Source organism: Myotis brandtii, unplaced genomic scaffold, assembly GCF_000412655.1.
Source record: "Myotis brandtii unplaced genomic scaffold, ASM41265v1 scaffold693, whole genome shotgun sequence".
NCBI lineage: Eukaryota > Metazoa > Chordata > Mammalia > Chiroptera > Vespertilionidae > Myotis > Myotis brandtii.
In genome coordinates this window covers 1469468-1489376 of record NW_005370710.1, presented here as the reverse complement: position 1 = coordinate 1489376, position 19909 = coordinate 1469468, and the positions used below count along the sequence as shown (strand labels likewise).

The window sequence follows — 19909 nt, the reverse complement described above, 5'->3', positions numbered from 1 at the left end:
CACCCCTCGGACCCGGGCATGTAGGGCGCCGGGCTGGCCCTCTGCTACTGAGCTCCTCTGCGGTCCCCGGACACCGGTGAGTCCAGGATGGGAGCGTGGCTGCGGGTGGCGATGGGCCCAAGGATATTTAGCCACTGGGAGGCTCGCTCCCTTCCCACATGCACAGGCGGAGGAGGGTGCGTGCCTGTGGCAGCAACCTGAATCCAGGAGTTGTATTTTAGGGCTATTTCAGAAAATCAATCAGAAGTCTAGTGATAGTAAAAAAAAAAAAAAGTTGCATGCATTATACATGGTCCTTATTACTCATTCATATTTTTGGAGTGTGCAAAGTTTTTCATTTGGGGGTGAAGCAATATGCCTAGTGAAATGCGGACATTTTACACATTGGTTTCTTTTTTTTAAAAACACACACACAACTTTATTGTTGAAAGTATTACATATGTCGCCCTTTCCCCCCCATTGACCTCTTCTAGCCTGCCCCTGACCCCGTCCTCTGCCCCAGGCCTTCCCCACCCTATTGTCTGTGTTATGGGATAGGCATATATGCATACATGTTCTTTGGTTGATCTCTTCTCACCCACTCACCCACCCTCTGGTGGGTTACAAATTGCCTTCCCTCTGATATTCCTCCGTCTGTTTCATGCTTCTACGCCTCTGGATCTACTTTGTTCATCAGTTTATTTTACTCATTAGATTCCACATGTGAGCGCGATCATGGGATACTTGTCTTTGTAGGACTGGCTGACTTCACTTAGCATAATGCTCTCCAGGTCCATCCATGCTGTTGCAAAGGGTAAGAGTTCTTCCTTTATTTACAGCTTCGTAGTATTCCATTGTGTAGATGTGCCACAGCTTTTTTTCAAAAAATATATTTTATTGATTTTTTACAGAGAGGAAGGGAGAGGGATAGAGAATTAGAAACATTGATGAGAGAGAAACATCGATCAGCTGCCTCCTGCACACCCACCACTGGGGATGTGCCTACAACCAAGGGACATGCCTTTGACTGGAATCGAGCCCAGGACCCCTCAGTCCGCAGGCCGACGCTCTATCCACTGAGCCAAACCGGCCAGGGCTAGATGTGCCACAGTTTTTTAATCCACTCATCTGCTGATGGGCACTTATACTGTTTCCAAATCTTGGCTATGGTAAATTTTGCTGCTATGAACATAGGGGTGCACATATCCTTTCTGATTGGTGTTCTTGATTTCTTAGGATATATTCCTAGAAGTGGGATCACTGGGTCAAATGGGAGTTCCATTTTTAATTTTTTGAGGAAACTCCATACTGTCTTCCACAGTGGCTGCACCAGTCTGCATTCCCACCAGCAGTGCACAAGGGTTCCTTTTTCTCCGCATCCTCTCCAGCACTTGTTATTTGTTGATTTGTTGATGGCAGCCATTCTGACAGGTGTGAGATGGTACCTCATTGTCTTTTTAATTTGCATCTCTCAGATGATTAGTGCCTTTGAGCATTTTTTTCATATGTCTCTCGGCCTTCTGTATGTCCACTTTGGAGAAGTGTCCATTTTTTAAATTGGATTGTTTGTCTTCCTTTTGTTAAGTTGTACGAGTTCCCTATATTATTTGGAAATTAACTCCTTTTTGGATGTATCATTGGCAAACATGTTTTCCCGTGCCGTAGACTCTCTTTTCATTTTGTTGATGGTGCCTTTGGCTGTGCAGAAACTTCTTATTTGGATGTAGCCCCATCTGTTTATTTTCCCTTCGTTTCCTTTGCCCCAGGAGATGTATCGGTAACATTGCTATGAGACACGTCTGAGATTTTGCTGCCTATGGTTTCTTCTAAGATTTTTATGGTTTCACAACTTACATTTAGGTCTTTTAGCCATTTTGAGTTTATTCTTGTGTATGGTATAAGTGGTGGTCTGGTTTCATTTTTTTTGCACATACCTGTCCAATTTTCCCAACACCATTTATTGAAGGGACTGTCTTTATTCCATTGTATGCTCTTGCCTCCTTTGTCAAATATTAATTGAGCATAATGGCTTGGGTCAATTTCTAGGTTCTCTGGTCTGTATACCTGCTTTACTCATCTATATGCCTGTTCTTGTGCCAGTACCAGGCTGTTTTGAGGACAGTGGCTTTGTAATATAATGTGATATCTGGTATTGTGATCCCTCCAACTTTATTCATCTTTCTCAAGATTGCTGTGTCTATTCAGGGTCTTTTTAGGTTCCATATAAATTTTTGAAGTGTTTATTCTAGGTCTGTGAAATACGGATTGCATTGAATCTATAGATTGCTTTGCATAGTATGGACATTTTAATAATGTTGATACTACCAGTCCATGAACATGGTATATTCTTCCACTTGCTTATATCTTCCTCTGTCTCTTTTTTCAACGTCCTGTAGTTTTCTGAGTACAGATCTTTTACCTCCTTGGTTAAGTTTATTCCTAGGTATCTTAATTTTGTCGTTGCAATGGTAAATGGGATTTTTTTTTTTAGTTTCTCTTTCTGAGAGTTCATTCTTAGTGTATAAAAATGCCATCGATTTCTGGGTACACCTTGGCTTCTTTATTCTTCTAGTTCCCCCCCTCCCCCGCCCCCAAGAGGTAGGTTTTATTGCTGATTCCATTGTGAGGACAAAATGAGGAAGTTACAGTAAACGCTCACTCACAAGGGCTTGGCGGAGCGTGAATCCTCCGAGCTGCTCTTCAACTCCTGCGCGCTGAGGTCGCATCTGGGGCTCGGGGTCACCCCGCTGACTCAAAAAGCCTCCAAAAACAGGGCTGCCTATGCAACTCTGGTTCCAAAACAAATACCCCGGGCCGCAGAATAAGCCGAAAAGGTGAAAAAGACGGCGCAGTATTTATGAGTCTGAACTTCAGTAGAATCTGACCAGTTCTCAGGAACACTGGGGAACCCCATCGCCGACTGTCAAGATTTTACCCAATTTTCTAGAAACATCTACAGGGCAAGAGGCCCGCTCCTATGTTCTCCCAAATTTCAAAAGACACGTCTAAGGCCTGCGGAGCCAGGTGCTCCGAGGGCACTCGAGGAATTGTTGACTCACTAGGTGAAATGTCACCGTGGAAGGAACTGAACCTGCCCGTCTGCCGTGTCGGGAACCACCTGTGTCTGCTTCCTTCTGCGTGATTTGAGTCTCATGTTCACAGCATCATGCTTTCCTGCGGGGTCTCAGTGGGCAGCCATGAGAGGGAGAATGGGTTGAACCTATTGTCGTTCTGATGGAATTTTAAGCCAGTAAAGTAGCTGTTCTTGCACAATGACCTCTATTCAACAGGGTGTGTGGGTGAAAGAGGTGGCCCCAAGAACAAAGCGATTTGGGTTGTCTTCCCAGCCGGGGTGATTGCGATGTCTGGGACCAAAAGTTTTGGGGGCCCTGGGCCAATGCTGGGGTCTTTCAGGGAACAGAGCAGAGAGGGGGCAGAATTACAGAAGATAGGCGGCCAACTGTGGCATCTATCCATCTCACCAAACACAGTCATTCTTGGTGATATTTAGACTCCGATTTGAGTGTCTTGTGTTGTCAATAGAACAACTAATTTCCTTTCAAAGGCATCATCTTTTCTGATAAAAAATATCACAATAAGCCAGTCGGCGTGGCCCAGCGGTTGAGCGTCAGCCTCTGAGCCAGGAGGTCAGGGTTTGATTCCCGGTCAGGGCGCATGCCTGGGTTGCAGGTTTGATCCCCAGTGTGGGATGTGCAGAAGGCAGCCAATCCATGATTCTCTCTCATCACTGATGTTTCTGTCTCTCTCTCCTTCTCCCTTGCTCTCTCTGGAATCAATAAAAATATGTATTTAAAAAACAAACAAACAAAATATCGCACTGATAGGTGAAAAAAAAAAGTATATGGCTGTTTTATGGCAAAACAGGCTCATCGTCAAAAATGTTTGAATGGTGACATTTGGAAAAGAATTCTATTTTCAGCAGCTGTAAAACCCGAATGCATGACACATTCTAGGACAGAGCGCTTGGTTATGTAAAATATCCGATTGTCTCCCTGCGGAGACGGTCAAGGGTTTCACTACTCATTTCAACAATTTAATTGCGAAGGATAAAGAGCCATTTATTGTTTTTATGAGGGTGGTTGTAACAAGCCACTTGCCTTGCCAGTCAGTGGAAGTCACGAGGGAGTACCAGGCCTGCATTTTTTTTTCCCTCTGACCTGGAATGCCTCCCGCTAATGAAAATCAGTAGGAAGACAGCACAGGCAACATCACTCCAGAACATGCCGACATTTAGAGCATTTAGAGCCTGCAGCTTCTTAACCCGAAGAGGAAGCTGTCTTTGCTGTTGGCCGGGGGCCTTTTATCTGTGCTTCTCAGGCTCAGTCAATGCTAATGCTTCCCCTTATGAAAACCTCACAGGTTGAAACTTTGTAAGGTGTTAAAATGCCTGCTTCCATTGTCATTGTCCTTGTCGCTGTGAAAATGCTTGCCCTACCTGGCACGGGGTCACCGGAGAGAAAGACGACACAAAATCATTTTTGAGCAAAAGGGGCATCATTCTGATTAGCCGCCCTTACGTTTCTTTCTAAAAGGAACTGAGTAACGTACATGCTGTTTCTGTCCTCTCCGTTGTGACATTTCAGCAGTTTCGTTAGGAAGGAGAGATAGTGGCACCTTAAGTTAGTTACGTAGTAAGTGAAGATGTAATAATGAGGAAAGAGCGGGCTGTTTTGTTGGTATTTCCTGGACGTACCCGTGGAGCCAACGTCTACCTTTGTGGTTCTACCAGAATTACATTTGGGAAATACCAACCCACTTAGATCCATGAGGACAGGACACGGGCTTTGCTGGGGGATGGTCCGAGATCGGGTCTGAGTGCCGTTATGCGCCCGCTGTTTGGTCTTTGAGGAATGACTGACGTAAATAGGACGATGCCCGCGCCCTGCACCGTGGGGGGGTGGGGGGGTGGGCCGGCAGGAGGGACCCCAGGGAGGGCTGGTCGGTAAAAGCCGGGCAGCACACACAGGGTGGAAGCCACGCGTGTGGTCTGTCCTTTAAGGTTAAGTTCATAAGGAAAATGCTTCCAAAACTTGCCCCGGGAACACTCAGATGTCTCATCTGCAATCCCCAAAGGCCCCGAGCCCTCCTCCCGGACGCGTCAAGCCAGACACAGACTCACCCACACCGCCCGCTGCCACGCCCGCTCTTCAAACCTCTCCGCCAAAGGCATCTCCGTTGTGAAACTGTTGCAAGCAGCAGAAATCCGTGTGTGTTTTCTACAGGCCGATACCTGTTTTCTTTCTTTTTATTTTTTTAAAATATAATTTTACTGATTTCAGAGAGGAAGGGAGAGTGAGAGAGAGAGAAACATCAATGATGAGAGAGAATCAGTGATCGACTGCCTCCTGCACGCCCCCCACTGGGGATGGAGCCTGCAACCCCGGCATGTGACCTCCTGGTTCATAGGTCACCGCTCAACCACTGAGCCTCGCAGCCGGGGGTGATACCTAGTTTTCAATTCCTCTTATGGTCACTCCCCCTCCGGTTCACTCGGCCTCCCCGGAGCTCGAGGCACCATGAGTGTCTGCTAGGCCCCGGATGGACAGGAACTGCTCTCCCCACATCACTGCCGTGTTAGATTGAAGCTTCCGGGCACGGTGCTCATCTTCAGTTCTCGCTCAGGAGACTGGGGACGGTGTTTCTTCCCCATCCGATCCCGTGCCTGGAGCCTCTCTGATCAAAGGCCGGCCCTGGTCCCCTCTGGCCGACCACCGTCCTCTCCTGGTTGCTGTGCTCTCTCTGCCCTCCCTGTGTCGTCCCCCCCCCCCAACACCTGTCCCCGCTCTGTGTGCCTTTAGGAATCAACTGGGAAGTCTCTACACCTGCTGTGCCCAGACACACCTCCGCGGGAGCAGTTATTAGGTTGGACGACAGTGACCCTTAGGAAGATCCGTGCATGTTTGTGCTTCTAGCACCTGACAGCGCTCACAAGTGTTTGTTAAAAGGCCAGATGACTGCGTTAGAAAGGGTCTGTCGGCTTGTCTTAAACATGGCCGCGTGACTCTTCTTCTGTTTTCTGTAGATCTGATCGCCATGGCGCCCACATTCCTGATTCTCTTGGGGGCCGCCGTCGCACTGGGAGCCGACGTACGTCCTGATAAAAACTGTAAGTGCCACCTATTAAAGTCAGTCATGTCTCTTAAGAAACGGAGCACATTGCAGAAGTGCTAGCGTGGTTTTCTGCGGAAGGATCCCTTAACGCGGAAATTATACGTGGATTAAAAAAAAAAAGTGGTAGAGTATTCGTCCTCAGAATGCAAACTCTTGAAACATGCTGGATCTTGAGAAAGCAAATTTGAGGCTGCAGTGGGAAGTTCTTTTGCCAGTGTGGGGGTTCGGGCCCCACAAAATACAGCCAGGGAAGAAAGGCTCTTCCCTGCAAAGCACCAGTTAGGAGCCCCACAAGCAAAGAATAACTGCCTCCCGCGGTGTTTGCTGGGAATGTGTGGACCATGGGTTGGTGTGAAGTCACAGTCCCGTGGCCCCACCTGGTGGGCCTGAGGGAATAACTCCCTGTGGTAGTGTCAGCGACTTACATCTGCGCCGTCCACTGCAGTAGCCACTGGCCATTGGTGACTACTGAGCACCTGAAATATGGCTCCTGCACCAGAGGCAAGGAAGGTTTTATTATTTTTAAAAATAATTTCTTTTCTTTTATTGATTTCAGAGAGGAAGGGTGAGGGAGAGAGAGATAGAAACATCAAGGGTGAGAGAGAATCATGGATCGGCCGCCTCCTGCACGCCCCCTATGGGGATCCAGCCCACAACCCGGGCATGTGCCCTGACCGCATTGGACTGTGACCTCCTGGTTCATAGATCAATGCGCAACCATTGAGCCCCACCGGCCGGGCTGAAATTATGTTTCTAATAAATAAAGATACAGTAAAATATTCATAATTCACGAAAGATCTGTAGATGTGATAGGTGAATATCTGGGCAAAGTAAAACAAAAGGATAATGAGTTAAAAGCAGCTTTGAAGGCACTTCCTCCAGAATCAGGTCAGTTCTGTGCCCTCTAAGAGCCCGTCAAACGCCGTCCTGCACAGAAAGTAGTTCACAGCTCTAGGAAGCGCGGCCGTGGACACTGACCCTGCCCTCCTCCTTCTGACCAGTCTCACTCCTCCCGCCCGTCAATTTCACCATTCACGCCGCGGGTTTGGCGCAAGTGCTCTTACGCTGGGACCCGAATCCTGATCAAGAGCCGGGGTCGATCAAGCTCGGCTACCGCGTGAAGATCCACGCGCCGGAGGACGAGGAAGTGAGTGCGCACCCGACGGCCCTCCCCTTTAGAGTCAGGTTAACCTCCACGGCCCTTCCCTTATCCCAGGGAACGTCCCCGACAACAGGGCCGCGGGCTCTGCGCTCGCTCCCCTAGAGCAGCGGCTCCGTGGGAAATGTCGGGGAGCCAGCCGGGCCAGCGCAGGCCATGGGGCAGCCCAGGACGTCTGAACGTTGGGGCGATTCTTTCTCTTACAAAAGAACCTTTAGTAGCGTCTGAGGCACCGTGGAGTGGATGTCGGTTTTATGTTTTTCTCTAAAATAGCCCACGAAGCGGAAGAGGCTGGCTGAGTAAAACGGGGTAGGGGAGGGCGGATGACCGCACCAAAGGCCAAGTTCAAATCCCGGTTCCTACTTTTGCAACCTTAGACCAGACACTTAACATCTCAGGCCCCAGCCAGGTTCCCTGCGGGTCATGTTAGAGCGCCTGGAACCTAGCAGGCGCCCAATAAAGGTACACGGAGGGTGCAACATTGCCGAGCGCTCCCACTCAGTCAGTATGCATTCTAGAGACTTCTATGTGAAGAAGGGGCCTCCGGGAGGACACTGAGGGAGAGTCGGTGGTCAGAGGGAGCGGGGCCGGTGTGTCAGCTTTTGTTGGTTTTTATAAGAAGAACGAGAGCCTCGGTGCACGAATTCATGCACGGGTGGGGTCCCTCGGCCTGGCCAGCAATCAGGGCCAATCGAGACCAGCCGGCTGGGGGAAGGGACCGCGGGAGGTTGGCTGTGGGAGCGCACTGACCACCTGGGTGCAGCTCCTGCATTGAGCATCTGTCCCCTGGTGGTCAGTGCGTTGTCATAGAGACAAGTCGACAGGTTGTAACGGTCACTTAGGCTTTTATATATGTAGATGAGTTCGTGTATCTTTGAGAAAATGATTATGATGTTTTCATTATATGGGTTTTCTAAAGCCAGGAATAATTACTAGAATTGGGTAACTTATTCATTTTGTAATAATTGCTTTATGGAGGGATGGCTGCTGGGTAAAAAGCTGTCCATATTTACTGTATACAACGTACTGAGTTCAGGGGTGAGGATAGACTCTGGGCTGTGGGCTTTTTAGCAAACATATTGCATTTTATGTGCCATTTAAGAATCGGAAGAAAATGCGTATTTGATTAAAATAGTTCACGTCAGGCTATTTCCCTTTTACGTACCAGGACCCCTGGGTTTTATTTCTAGTATGAAACCAAGAACACGGAGAGCAAACGGGCGGCCCCGCTTCACCACGGCTTCTCGGCCAGCGTGCGGACGGTCCCCTGGGAAGACCCCTCCCTCCCGGCGAGCGGCTGGGTGTCCGCTGAGCTCCCGGCCCCCCCAGGTGAGGCCCCCGAAGCCCAGGTTCACGCGTGGCCTTTGTAGGTGGGGGGGGGGGGGGCAGCCAGACGAACAGCTCACATGTCCCGGGTCACACGAGCCCCCCAGCCCTCTTCCCACCAGTCACACCCTCACCAAGGCTGACCCCAGCAAGCCAGCCCATTGCACACAGTAGGTTCCATAATACGTGGCGACAATCCCTTTTCCTTTTCGGCCTCACCTCTATTTCTCCCAGTGGTCGTGGGAGGGAGGGAGGAGGAGAGAGGGAGAGAAACACGTGTGAGACAGATACAGCGATGGGGTGCCTCCCGCATGTGCCCCAACCGGTGCCAGGGATGGAACCTGCAGCCCAAGCACGTGCCCTTGACCGGGAATCGAACCTGCCACCCTTTGGTCTGCGGGTTCTAACCACTGAGCGACTGGCCAGGGTGACAATCCCTTTTTGAAGACGGAGGAGCTGTCCCCCACCCCTGTGGTTTCCGGGGAAGTACAGGACGTGGGAGCTATCGCCACAACGTCTCGTTCTTTCCATTCGCCGCCGTCCAGGGTCTCCTGGGACCGCCGCGGTGAACCTGACCTGCTCCACCAGCACCGTGGCGAGCAACGGGACGCGCGCCCGGCCCTACCACGTTTCTCTGCGCTGCGCCTGGCTGGGGGGCGCCCAGGCCCCCGAGGACACGCAGTACTTCCTCCGCTACAGGTGGGCGGCCGCTGTCCCTGGGCGCGTGGCTGCTGCCCCCGCCTCGCACACTCACGCGTGTCGCCGTGCAGGTACGGCGCGCGGACGGAGGAGTGCCGCCGGTACAGCCAGGACCCGCGGCAGAGGAACGTGGCCTGCTGGTTCCCGCGGACGGGCATCGACGCCAAAGGGCGGGACTGTCTCGCCGTGCAGGTCAGCGGCTCCAGCGCCCGCGCGGCCATCCAGCCGTACGACGGGCTGTTTGCTCTTCAGGCGATCGGTGAGACGGCACAGACCGAGGCGCAGCCCGGGAGGGTTGTCAGCATCCCTGAGTTTGACTCCTTTTCTTCTTCTTTTTTGTTGTTGTTAATCTCCACCCAGGAATATTTTCCCCATTGAATTTTAGAGAGAGTGGAAGGGAGGGGTTAAGTGACAAAGAGAGAGCGAGAGAGAGAGAGAGAGAGAGAGAGAAACATCAATGTGAGAGAGACACAATGATTGGTTGCCTCCTAACCCTAAGCCTAACCCTCCTGCACACACCCAACCAGGCTGGGGACTGAACCTGCCACCCAGGTGCATGACCTTGACCAGGAATCGAACCCAAGACCCTTCGGTCTGCGGGCCGATGCTCTAACCCAGGGGTCCTCAAACTACGGCCCGCGGGCCACATGCAAATACAACTATTGTATTTGTTCCCGTTTTGTTTTTTTACTTCAAAATAAGATATGTGCAGTGTGCATAGGAATTTGTTCATAGTTTTTTTTTTTAAACTATAGTCCGGCCCTACACAGCAAGGTGGTGATGGGCACCGGTCTCGGGGGCGGGTCATGCGTGGGGGTGGGGGTGGGCGTGGGTCCTGGCTCCACCCACCAGCTGAGTGTCTGTAGACAAGCCGGCCACTCCTGGGGCCTCAGTCTGACCTGAGAAATGGGGAGATGAACACTCCGTACGAGGTTCTGTGAGATCGCGTGTGTCCATGATGATAACATCTCAGGACAGTGCCTTGTGTGGGCATCCAATAAACACGCAAAATGCCACTGTTTAAAGGACACGGCCAGGCTGTGGCATATCTGTGTCCATATCGAATGGAAGATGCTCTGTTTAAAGGGTCCCGCATTTCCTAAGAGCAATGCGATTCTCCTCACTAGTATCTTCCTAGCGACTTAGCAATGTCACAACAACATAACAAAACGCTGAGGAGGCCGGGGGACACGAAGAAACGGACATGGAGATGGACACAGCCCGACAGGCCACCACAGGGCTCATTCGTGGACCTGAGTTCCAGCTCCACGTCCAGTTCCTCAGGTTACCAAAATGAAGACGTTTTTGGTTAAAAACTTTCTGGTTAGGGAATGGCACTCGCAGCGTGTCCCTGTGACTCATTCACTGTGAGATCTTAGGCGCATGACCTCTGACAAGAACGTTCCCTCCGAGATAATTTCCACCGACATCACATGCCGGGGACGCAGTGAGGCCTGGGAGGGAGGACGCGGGGCTGGTAAGTCCAGGCGCGATGAGCCCAATCCGTTCTTTTCATGCCAGAGACGACCAACCCTTTCCCCTCTGCCCATCCCCCCAACCAACCCAAACAGGACCCACCAACAGCTCGGAACGAAAGCTGCCCCCGAGAGGGGCAGTGCCATCGGGGCGCACACCTGCGTGGTGGGGGCGGGGCTCGGGGGCGCTCGGGGCGATTTCTCTTCGGGATCAGTTTACCCTCCAACTCGAGAAGTAGAAGCGGGGGAGGGGGAGGGCGGCCGGAGTGACCCAGTGGTTGAGCATCAACCTATGAACCAGGAGGTGGAGGTTCGATTCCCGGTCGGGGCACATGCCCAGGCTGTGGACTCCATCCCCAGTGCGGTGCGTGCAGGAGGCAGCCGATCAGTGATTCTCTCTCCTCCTTGATGTTTCTGTCTCTCATTCCCTCTCCCTTCCTCTCTGAAATCAATACAATTATTTTTTTTTAAAGAATAACAAAACTTTTTAGAAAAGGGGGGGTGGTGGTCTTGCCTTGAGAGGAAGAGGGACGAGACTACCAGTCACGGCCGCTCGGAGGAGGAGCCCTTGACCCCTCTCCGGGGGCGGGGTTTCCACGGGGGCCTCGCCCTCAGCCACCAGCCGGGGGTCAGTGCTGGACGCGTCAGCCCCGCTCACGGACCTCTCCGTCTCTGACCAGATCGCGTCAACCCTCCAGGGAACGTCACGGCCGAGGTCCAGGGGAGCCGTCTGCACGTCCGCTGGGAGAAGCCCGTGTCCGCCTTCCCGGGCCATTGCTTTGAGTACGAAGTGAGACTCCACAACACAAGGAAGCAGTACTTCCAGGTAAGGCCGCGACTCTTCCCGCAGGTGTGCAAAGGTCACTCCAGGGACCCAGTGCTCCAGGAGTCAGGTGATCACTCCTGTTAGAGGCGGAACTGAGGCTCAGGGGCTCGAAAGCTGCCCTGCGGGTCCCTGGAGGGAGAGCTAGGGTTCAACCTGCCCCGAAGTCTCCCCTCTTCCTGCTTCCCTGACACCCCCGCCCCCACCACCGCACCCCCAGTTGCACATCAGGGATCAGCAAACTTTTTGGCAAAGGACCAGTTATTGTCGGCTTTGCAAGTCCCACGGTTTCGGCCGCCGTCCCCCGCGTCTTGTGTGGGACAAACGCCGCCATTGGCGGCCCAGACGCCAGCGGGCGCAGCGTGTGTCTGACCCTCTCCTCCTGGCCCCGGAGTCCAGGTTCATGTGCGTTGCCTGTGGCAGGGACTGTCACTCTTTAGCTCGTTTTCATTCATTTAAAGGTACAGAATGCACTCTTAGTTCGCAGGCCCGGCAGAAGCGGGCAGCCGGCCGGAGGGGCCCGGGCCTGTCCTTTGCTGATGCGACAGAGGACGGAAAGCGAGGGACACAGAGGGAGGAGGGACATGGCGAGGGGGGGGGGCCTGGTGCTGTCAGCCACTCGGGTCCCTCAACCTGGGGACACCATCGGGACCCAGGGGGGCCATCTCTATCTGACACTCGCCCGTTTTATTTACTTGGGCTACAAGAGCGCTTCCCCCTGCAGGGTGACTGCCCCGAGCAGCCAGAAACAAACTCGCCAATAGGTGTTGTTGACGTCCAGTGGCTCACTGGGCAGCGAGTCCCGTTACGTATAGATGACCCCTCGCTCTGAGCGCTGGCATTACTGAGCTCCGTGTCTACAGCTTTACTAGAATCCAACTTTTTTTCCCGTTTAGACAGAAAAAATGACGACCAATGAGTTCACCACAACAGTTCATGACATTTCTAAGTATTGCATCAAAGTGCGGGCCGCCGTGAGCTCCGTGTGCAGAGAGGGGGGGCTCTGGGGCGAGTGGAGTCCAGCGATTTCCGTGGGTGAGTATTGTGCATTGGACTATTTATTTTACTATTTCTGTTTAAAAAATGTTTTGATTTTAGAGAGAAAGGGAGGGGGAGAGAGAGAGAGAAACATCTATCAGCTGCCTCCTGCTGGGGATCAAGCCCAGAAGCCGGGCACGTGCGCTGACCAGGAATCAAACCAGAGACCTCTTGGTGCCCAGGATGGCGCCCAACCCACTGAGCCACACGGGCCAGGGCCCTTGCATTTCCTTCCAAGCCAGCAAGCTTATTCCTGGTTAAGGCAGAGAATCCCGGCCCACGCTCTAACTGCTGAGCCACACAGGCCAGGGCAGGCGCACATGTATCTTTTAAAAAACAGAATTAGCAGTTTCACTTTATCAGCCCTCGCATCACCTGCCCTTCCTCAACTGGCTCCCAGGTCTTATCGGGCCAGCTCACTTCCCGCTTTCTACGTCTCTCTTTTCTAAACTTGCTCAACTTCTGCATTCTGCTGTCCCCGTTGTCCTCGCTGCCCCCGGGTGACACCCCCTTCCCGACCCTGGGGAGCCCTGCCCTCTCTGAGGTCTTCCCCTCTCGCCCCAGCGAAATGCAGATGCCCCGCGGGAAGCCTTGGGGTGGGGAGGGGACTTCCGGCGGCCCCGCCCTTCCCGTGGGCGCCCACCTGTATCCACTTGCGCTTACTCCCGCCCCGCGTCCCGGGTCAGGCTCAGGCACTCGAGTCCTGCTCCTCGGGGACCAGGTCACCCCCAATCCCAGGCTGTGCCCCTCACACAGGGCCTAGCCAGGCCCTCGGAGGCCAGGATCTATGCGACGCCTCACAGGTGCCAGTTGAAATGCATTTCAGGGGATTCAGGGTCGAGGGGCGCAGCGCGTGGCCCTGGGCAGCACACCTGTCAGCAGGGTGTGCAGGTGGCTCAGCGGTCAGTGCCGGGGGCAGAGGGTGGGAGGCCTGCACATGCGCTTCAGGACGCAGGGATGGTCCCGCCCCTCACCCGCCCAGGGGGGACTGGCCGGGGTGCTGCTGGGAGAGCCCCCCTCTGCCCCTGCTTCTCCCCTGCAGCCTCCCCCCACCCCATGCACAGCACCCAGGGCTGCAGGCCCTCCGGGGCCCAGCCCCCCAGGACTTTCTTCCCTGTAAGGCAGGGGTGGGAGCCTTTTTTTTCCTGCCAAGGCCCACGTGGATAATTATAACATCATTCATGGGCGAAATTATCCACTTAAACATTCTGCCCTGGCAGGTTGGCTCCATGGATAGAACATCGGCCTACGGACTGAAGGGTCACAGGTTCGATCCCGGTCAAAGGCTTGTATCCGGTTGCAAGCTCCATCACCGACCGTGCTGGAGGCAGCCGATCAGTGTGTCTCTCTCACATTGATGTTTCTCTCTCTCTCCCCCCTCCACTATCTCTAAAAATCAATGGAAAAATATCCTCGGGTGAGGATTAACAAAAGTTAATAAATAAAATGTATTCTAGACAGTAGTCTTTGAAAAAAAATTAGCCTGCTAGATTTGGTCAAACATTGCATTAACTCACTCCTAATGCCGTGGCAGGGCCGGACCAAATGATTTCACGGGCCCTCGGACCGGCCGTTCCCCACCCCTGCTCAGGGCTAGGGACCTACTGAAGTAGCTAAAGGCTGCGGTCAGCGTGGAGAAGTGAGCCAGCAGGGCCCCGAGGTGTAAGCCTGGCCTGCCCCTTGCTAGGAGGTGACCTTGAGCCAGGAATCCAGCGTCCAGGGCCTGCTTTGCACCGTGGGGCGAAGTGGGCATAAGGGCTGAAGGAGTCAGTACCCATCAAGTACTCAGCTGTATGACCGTGATTATAATTAAGCACATTGTGTCAAAACGGCCGGAGAGCTATCCCTCTGAACTCTAAGACCACAGCGTCCCAGAGCAGGCGAGGCTGTGCCCAGAGGGAGGGCCCCAGAGGCAGAGCTGGGACCAGGCTTCCGTCTTCTCCCCCTCGGTTGCCCCGTCTAATCTCACTGCACACCCCATGCTGCCCACCCTCTTCTCTGGGTTAGAAAACATAGAATTCTCACGAGTTGGCTCATTCTCGAGGTTGAATGGCCAGATGTCAGAAACGATGGAGGCCCAAGTCCCCAGAAACCAAGGCTGGGCCATGTCTGAAAAGTAAGGGAGCCTGGGGGACCCTGGGGGCCGCACCGCGAGGAGACTTCCTCTTTCCAAGCTCACCTCTGCAGGCCGCACAGCCTGCCCACCAGTTTCCTGAAAAGAAACCTCTTTGAGTTTCTCCTTGAGTCAGAAAATTCACCTTCTAGGGAAACACTTGTTCTTAAGAAATTCTCTGAGTCCAGAGACTCCAGAATTCAAATTCATCCTTCTCAGGGGCGGCCCAACTTTTACTACGGCCTTGAAGTGCCAGCCATCGCCAGCGGAGAGACACCCTGTGGGGGGAAGGTCTGCCTCGAGCTATTGTCTGAGAGGAAATGGGATTTTTAGTCACTATTTTGCATGAATGAATAGCTGAGCAGCAGATAACCCAGTCCTTTCTGTGTGGCGTGAGTACAGGAAGCTCTGGCCCTCAGTTTACCCGCCAGGTGTGTGTCCTTGGAGGTGAAGCCGACCGTGGTCTGTTCTCTGGGTGGGCTCTGTGCTCGGCACCGGGACCTGCAGCAGCCAACTGCCCACTATGCCCTCCGTGGCACCTCGCCGGCACCAAGCCCTTTATTCGACGGAGAAATAAAATCAGTTGTCTCCATACTTTTGCTAATGCAGCGAGAATCTTCGCTTATCAAAGCGAGAGCTGCGCCAACAGCTGGAGGGTGGTTTAACAGAAGGGTTTGTGTCGCCAGTCGGTCAGACGGAACCGGTGCTTTATCAGGCCCGGGCACGCCAGGCCTCGGGCGTTGCGCCACGTGGGACGGAGTGGGCCGCGTGTGGGACCCTGATAGTGGTTACATGGCGGCTCCTTCCTTCTGCAGGACCCGGGCTTGACCTGTCTGTCTGACCCAGCTGCAGACGGTAGAACGTTCTAGATTCTGTGTGTGTGCGTCTGAAGTTCATGGAGTTAATGACCTCAGATTTTTCTGGGATGCATTTCTAGTGCCTTAAAAATTCCCCGTCCCCCTCCCCCCCCCAGGTTGTCCTCAAAGCTCATAGAAGAATCTGTTTAGATTCTTCCAAACAGACCAGCAGCGAATTTAAGGAGAGCCAGGTAGAACTTAGTGACCATCGCCACTCGCTCCGCTTCCTGGCTGGGACGTGGGGGAAGGGAACGGGTCTCCGAGAATAAGACTGTATCTCACTCACAGTCTTATAAATATATATTTTATTGATATCAGAGAGGAAGGGAGAGGGGGGGATAGACACATCAAGGATGAGAGAGAATCAGTGATCTGCTGCCTCCTGCACGCCTCACACTAGGGATCTAGCCTGCAATGCAGGCATGTGCCCTGCCCGGGAATGGAGCCCTGGCCACCTGGTTCATAGCGGACACCATTCTTGCTCACTACGAGTATCACTCCGTGTTACTGCCTCTATAAGTTCAATTTCCAACTTTGTAAAGCATTTTGGTGGTGATGCGATTCGGTTACTGAGTAGGCCTACATTGTTGTAGCTTTTTCATCTGAAACCTTATTACTCCACCCTGGCCGGCGTGGCTCGGTGATCAGAGCACCAGCCCACACACTGAAGGGTCGCGGGTTCGATTCCCAGGCAAGGGCACGTGCCTGGTTGCAGGATCCCTCCCTGCCCCGGGTCAGAGCGCAGGCAGGAGGCAACCAGTGAATGTATCTCTCTCTCTCTCTCTCTCTCTCTCTCACATGGATGTTTCTCTCTCTCCCCTTCCCCTCCCCGTCTTTCCCTCCCTTCGACGCTCGACGCTCTCTAAAAAGCAGTGGAAAAAATACCCTCAGGTGAACATTTACAATAGATAAATAAAACCTGATTGCCCCCCTAAAGCAGATGCGCTCCAGGTGGCATCGTAGGTAAACGTTTGCCACAGATACCTGCTGAGTAAATGATGCTTCGAGGTGAAAGGGGGTGACCCTGCCCGCATTTCCTGTTGCCCTCCTGTCTGCTCTGAAGGTGGGCTCCAAGCGCAGCATCAGCCAGCGCCTGCGGCTCCACGCCCCGCCTCCCGATCGCCCGGCCGCCATCTCTCTTCTCTGTCACTGATTCTAGCTCCGTCTCCTCCTTTCCTTTTCCACCAGGAAACGAGGCGCAGAAGTCCTGGACGGAATGGTACCCGATCACGCTGGTGGCCGCCCTGTGCCTTGCCTTCGTCTCCTCCCTCGCCTGCAGGACGTAGGTCTCCTCCACACTGGGTGCACCCTGGGCTGAGGTTGTCTGTTCACCCTCCGGCTGAATCCACTGGGGCTCTTGTTGGGTGGGGGGTGGTTATGGGGGAGGGTATGGCACGTCCGTGTCAGCGGGACCACCGTTCCGAGATGAGAGCGGAGCCAATCAGAGGCTGAGAAACACCAGCCGGTGACTCGCAGACAGGGCCTCGGCACAGCGTGGCCTGCAGCCTTGACCCCCCCCCCCCCCTTTTAAATATCTTTTTATTGACGTCAGAGAGGAAGGGAGAGGGAGAGAGAGAAACGTCAATGAGGAGAGAGAGTCATTGATCGGCTGCCTCCTGCACGCCTCCCACTGGGGATGGAGCCCACCGTCGATGCCCTGACCAGAAATCGAACCGTGATCTCCTGGTTCATAGGCCGATGCTCAGCCACTGGCCGGGCGCCATTCTGTGTCTCTCGGGTGATGCGGACACCACCAGCGGCCTGCAGCCCCCGGGGTCCCCGACCATTACGGCCCGTAGATGTTGCGGGGTCTTGGCCAGCACAGATTTGAAGACACCGAACAGCAGGCCCTGCAGTCGGGAGGTCGGTGTGTAGCGTGACACTGAACGGCCTCATCCCCCCTTCGCTCTCTTCTCAGATGTCACGTGTGGACCAAGCTGTTTCCACCAGTCCCAGGACCCAAAAGCCACATTCAAGACTTCGCTGCCACGGTGAACTACGAGGTACGTCCAAGGTCCTTCCGCTGTGTCCCCCCTGCCAGGGTCGGCCCCCCGGGTTCCCACACATAAGGCGGGTCTTCCCAAGAGCCCGGGCCCTGGGGCTGCAGGCGTCCCGCTTGGGCTGATGGCTTTGCTATGAACGTTCCTTCCCCTGCTCAGTCCTGCGTCCCTCACGGCCACACTGGGATCCGAGTTTCCCATCAGCCGCCTCTGACGGCCGTGGCCAGGCCTGCAGCCCACGCACCGCCTTTCACGGCTGTGGAGGAAGAGGCGTGGAAGGCCCAGTGCCCGCTGAGCTCTAACACCAAGGACCTGGGGTTCTGCTGGGGGTGTCCTCACGGGTCTGGTTTCTCAGAGGAACTTTTCCCGGTTCCTCGGCGTAAACAACAGAGGGAAGGCGACTGTTTTCTCCCGAGCGGCGTGTTCTAGGTCCAGTTACCACTCGGGGCGCAGCTCAGCCACCTCGAATGGCTATGGCTCGCCGATGGTTCCAGCATCATTGGGGGGTGGGGGGTAGAGGGGGGAGCCCCTTCTGCTCATTCAGACCGAGTTAGAAACGGTAACATCAAAGGGCAGGCACTTGGGGGCGGGGAGGGGGTGAAAGAGGGATGAGTTGGCCTTTATCGTAAAACAGTCTTATTCTGCCCTGGCTGGCCTGGTGCTCAGTTGGTACAGCATGGGCCCAATACATTAGGTTGTGGGTTCGATCCCGAGTCAGGGCACACACAGTAGCAGTCAATGATTCACTTTCCCCAGGGAATCACCTTGACATCTTTGTTGAAAAGTAGTTGTTCAGCCCCGGCCAGTGTTGCTCAGCAGTTGGAGCACCAGCCCGCGCACCAAAGGGTTGCAGGTTCAATTCTTGGCCAAGGACATGCACCTGGGTTGCAGAGCAAGTGAGATTGAGAGAGAGAAAGAGAGAGCGAGCGAGCACGCAGGTAGAATTGGGAAAAGCCAGTACCACCTCCTGCTGTCCACCCTGCAGCCCGGCTCTGCCTGTGAGAGGCCGTGGGAGCCAGTGGACAGCTGAGCACAGCTGGGCCACAGCTGGCAGCGCCTCAGCCTCTATCTCCAAAGGCAAAACCTGCCCGACCACTTTTGGGGCCTCGGCTGCCAGGACCGCAGGGGGCCCATCAGGGCCCTTGGCAGCGAGGGTTTGGCAAAGGCCTGGGAAGCACTGGGCTGGTGGGGAGGACACCTCTGCCTGTCGTACGGCTGTGCCCTGAGCGTGGCTGGCCCCAGGCCTCCCTGAGCCCCTTCTGCTCGTTCAGACCAAGTTAGAAACTAACATCAAAGGGCAGGCACTTGGGGCAGGGGGAGGGGGTGAAAGAGGGATGAGTTGGCCTTTATAATAAAACAGTCTTATTCTGCCCTGGCTGGCCTGGTGCTCAGTTGGTAGAGCATGGGCCCAATACGCTAGGTTGTGGGTTCGATCCCGAGTCAGGGCACACACAGCAGCAGTCAATGAATACCTAAAAGCCCTGGCTGGTCTGGCCCAGTGGATAGCGCGTTGGCCTGTGGACGTTCCTCCCAGGTTCCATTCCCGGTCAGGGCACATGCCTGGGTTGCAGGCTCCATCCCCAGTAGGGGGCGTGCAGGAGGCAGCCGATCGATGGTTCCCTCTCATCATTGATGTTTCTATCTCTCTCTCCCTCTCCCTTCCTCTCTGAAATCAATAAAAGAAATAAATAAGATAAAAAATATGGATACCTTCACTTAAAAAAACGAATGCATAAATAAGTGGAACAACAAGCCAATGTTTCTCTCTCCAAAATCAAGTTAAACCATCTTATTCTGAGCTTTCAGTTGGTTTGAGACGGTTCCCAGCCATCATTCGTTTCTGCGGTAGGAACAGAGGGTTCCCTCCAAAAACCAGGGGCCGTGGACGATGGAAGGTGCGTGAGGCGGAGACCACGTCTATGGCAGGTCACACACATCTGTACCCGGCAGCGCCCGGCGCAGACGCCGACAGCGTTTGGCTGAATATGGCCTCTCAGGGGCCATGTCATTTTTTATCACAGATTTCCTAACTGGTATCAGTGTTACTTAAAATCACCAAAATGGGACGTAGCAAATGTGTCCTTGGGCAGAATACGATGGAGCTATTAAAAATAATGCAGCTAAAAAAAAATTTAAAAAAAGAAAAGAAAAAAGGGTGCGGCCACGGCACACACCATAGAATGCAAGCGCCGTGGGATGCTACCCAGGAAGGAATCCGTTTGCGAAGCTGCTTCTGCGCTGACCTCCTAACTGCACAGATGAGTTTCCCCGAAGGGAAGGGGGCCGAGGGCCGGGGGCTGTGTCTGGG

The 19909-nt window shown here is 53.8% G+C and overlaps 1 protein-coding gene across 1 annotated transcript in view; it reads left to right on the top strand.

Moving 5' to 3' along the window:
* Nucleotides 1–6033: 6033 nt before the first annotated feature.
* The window catches only part of IL5RA (interleukin 5 receptor, alpha), a 20967-nt gene continuing 7091 nt past the window's right edge, over nucleotides 6034–19909 (top strand). The window contains exons 1-9 of the mRNA XM_005881917.2: nucleotides 6034–6106; nucleotides 7113–7258; nucleotides 8461–8599; nucleotides 9142–9295; nucleotides 9367–9554; nucleotides 11451–11596; nucleotides 12490–12628; nucleotides 16790–16883; nucleotides 17520–17604. Of these exons, the coding sequence (XP_005881979.1) occupies nucleotides 6034–6106; nucleotides 7113–7258; nucleotides 8461–8599; nucleotides 9142–9295; nucleotides 9367–9554; nucleotides 11451–11596; nucleotides 12490–12628; nucleotides 16790–16883; nucleotides 17520–17604 (1164 nt within the window). The remainder of the gene's footprint in view (nucleotides 6107–7112; nucleotides 7259–8460; nucleotides 8600–9141; nucleotides 9296–9366; nucleotides 9555–11450; nucleotides 11597–12489; nucleotides 12629–16789; nucleotides 16884–17519; nucleotides 17605–19909) is intronic.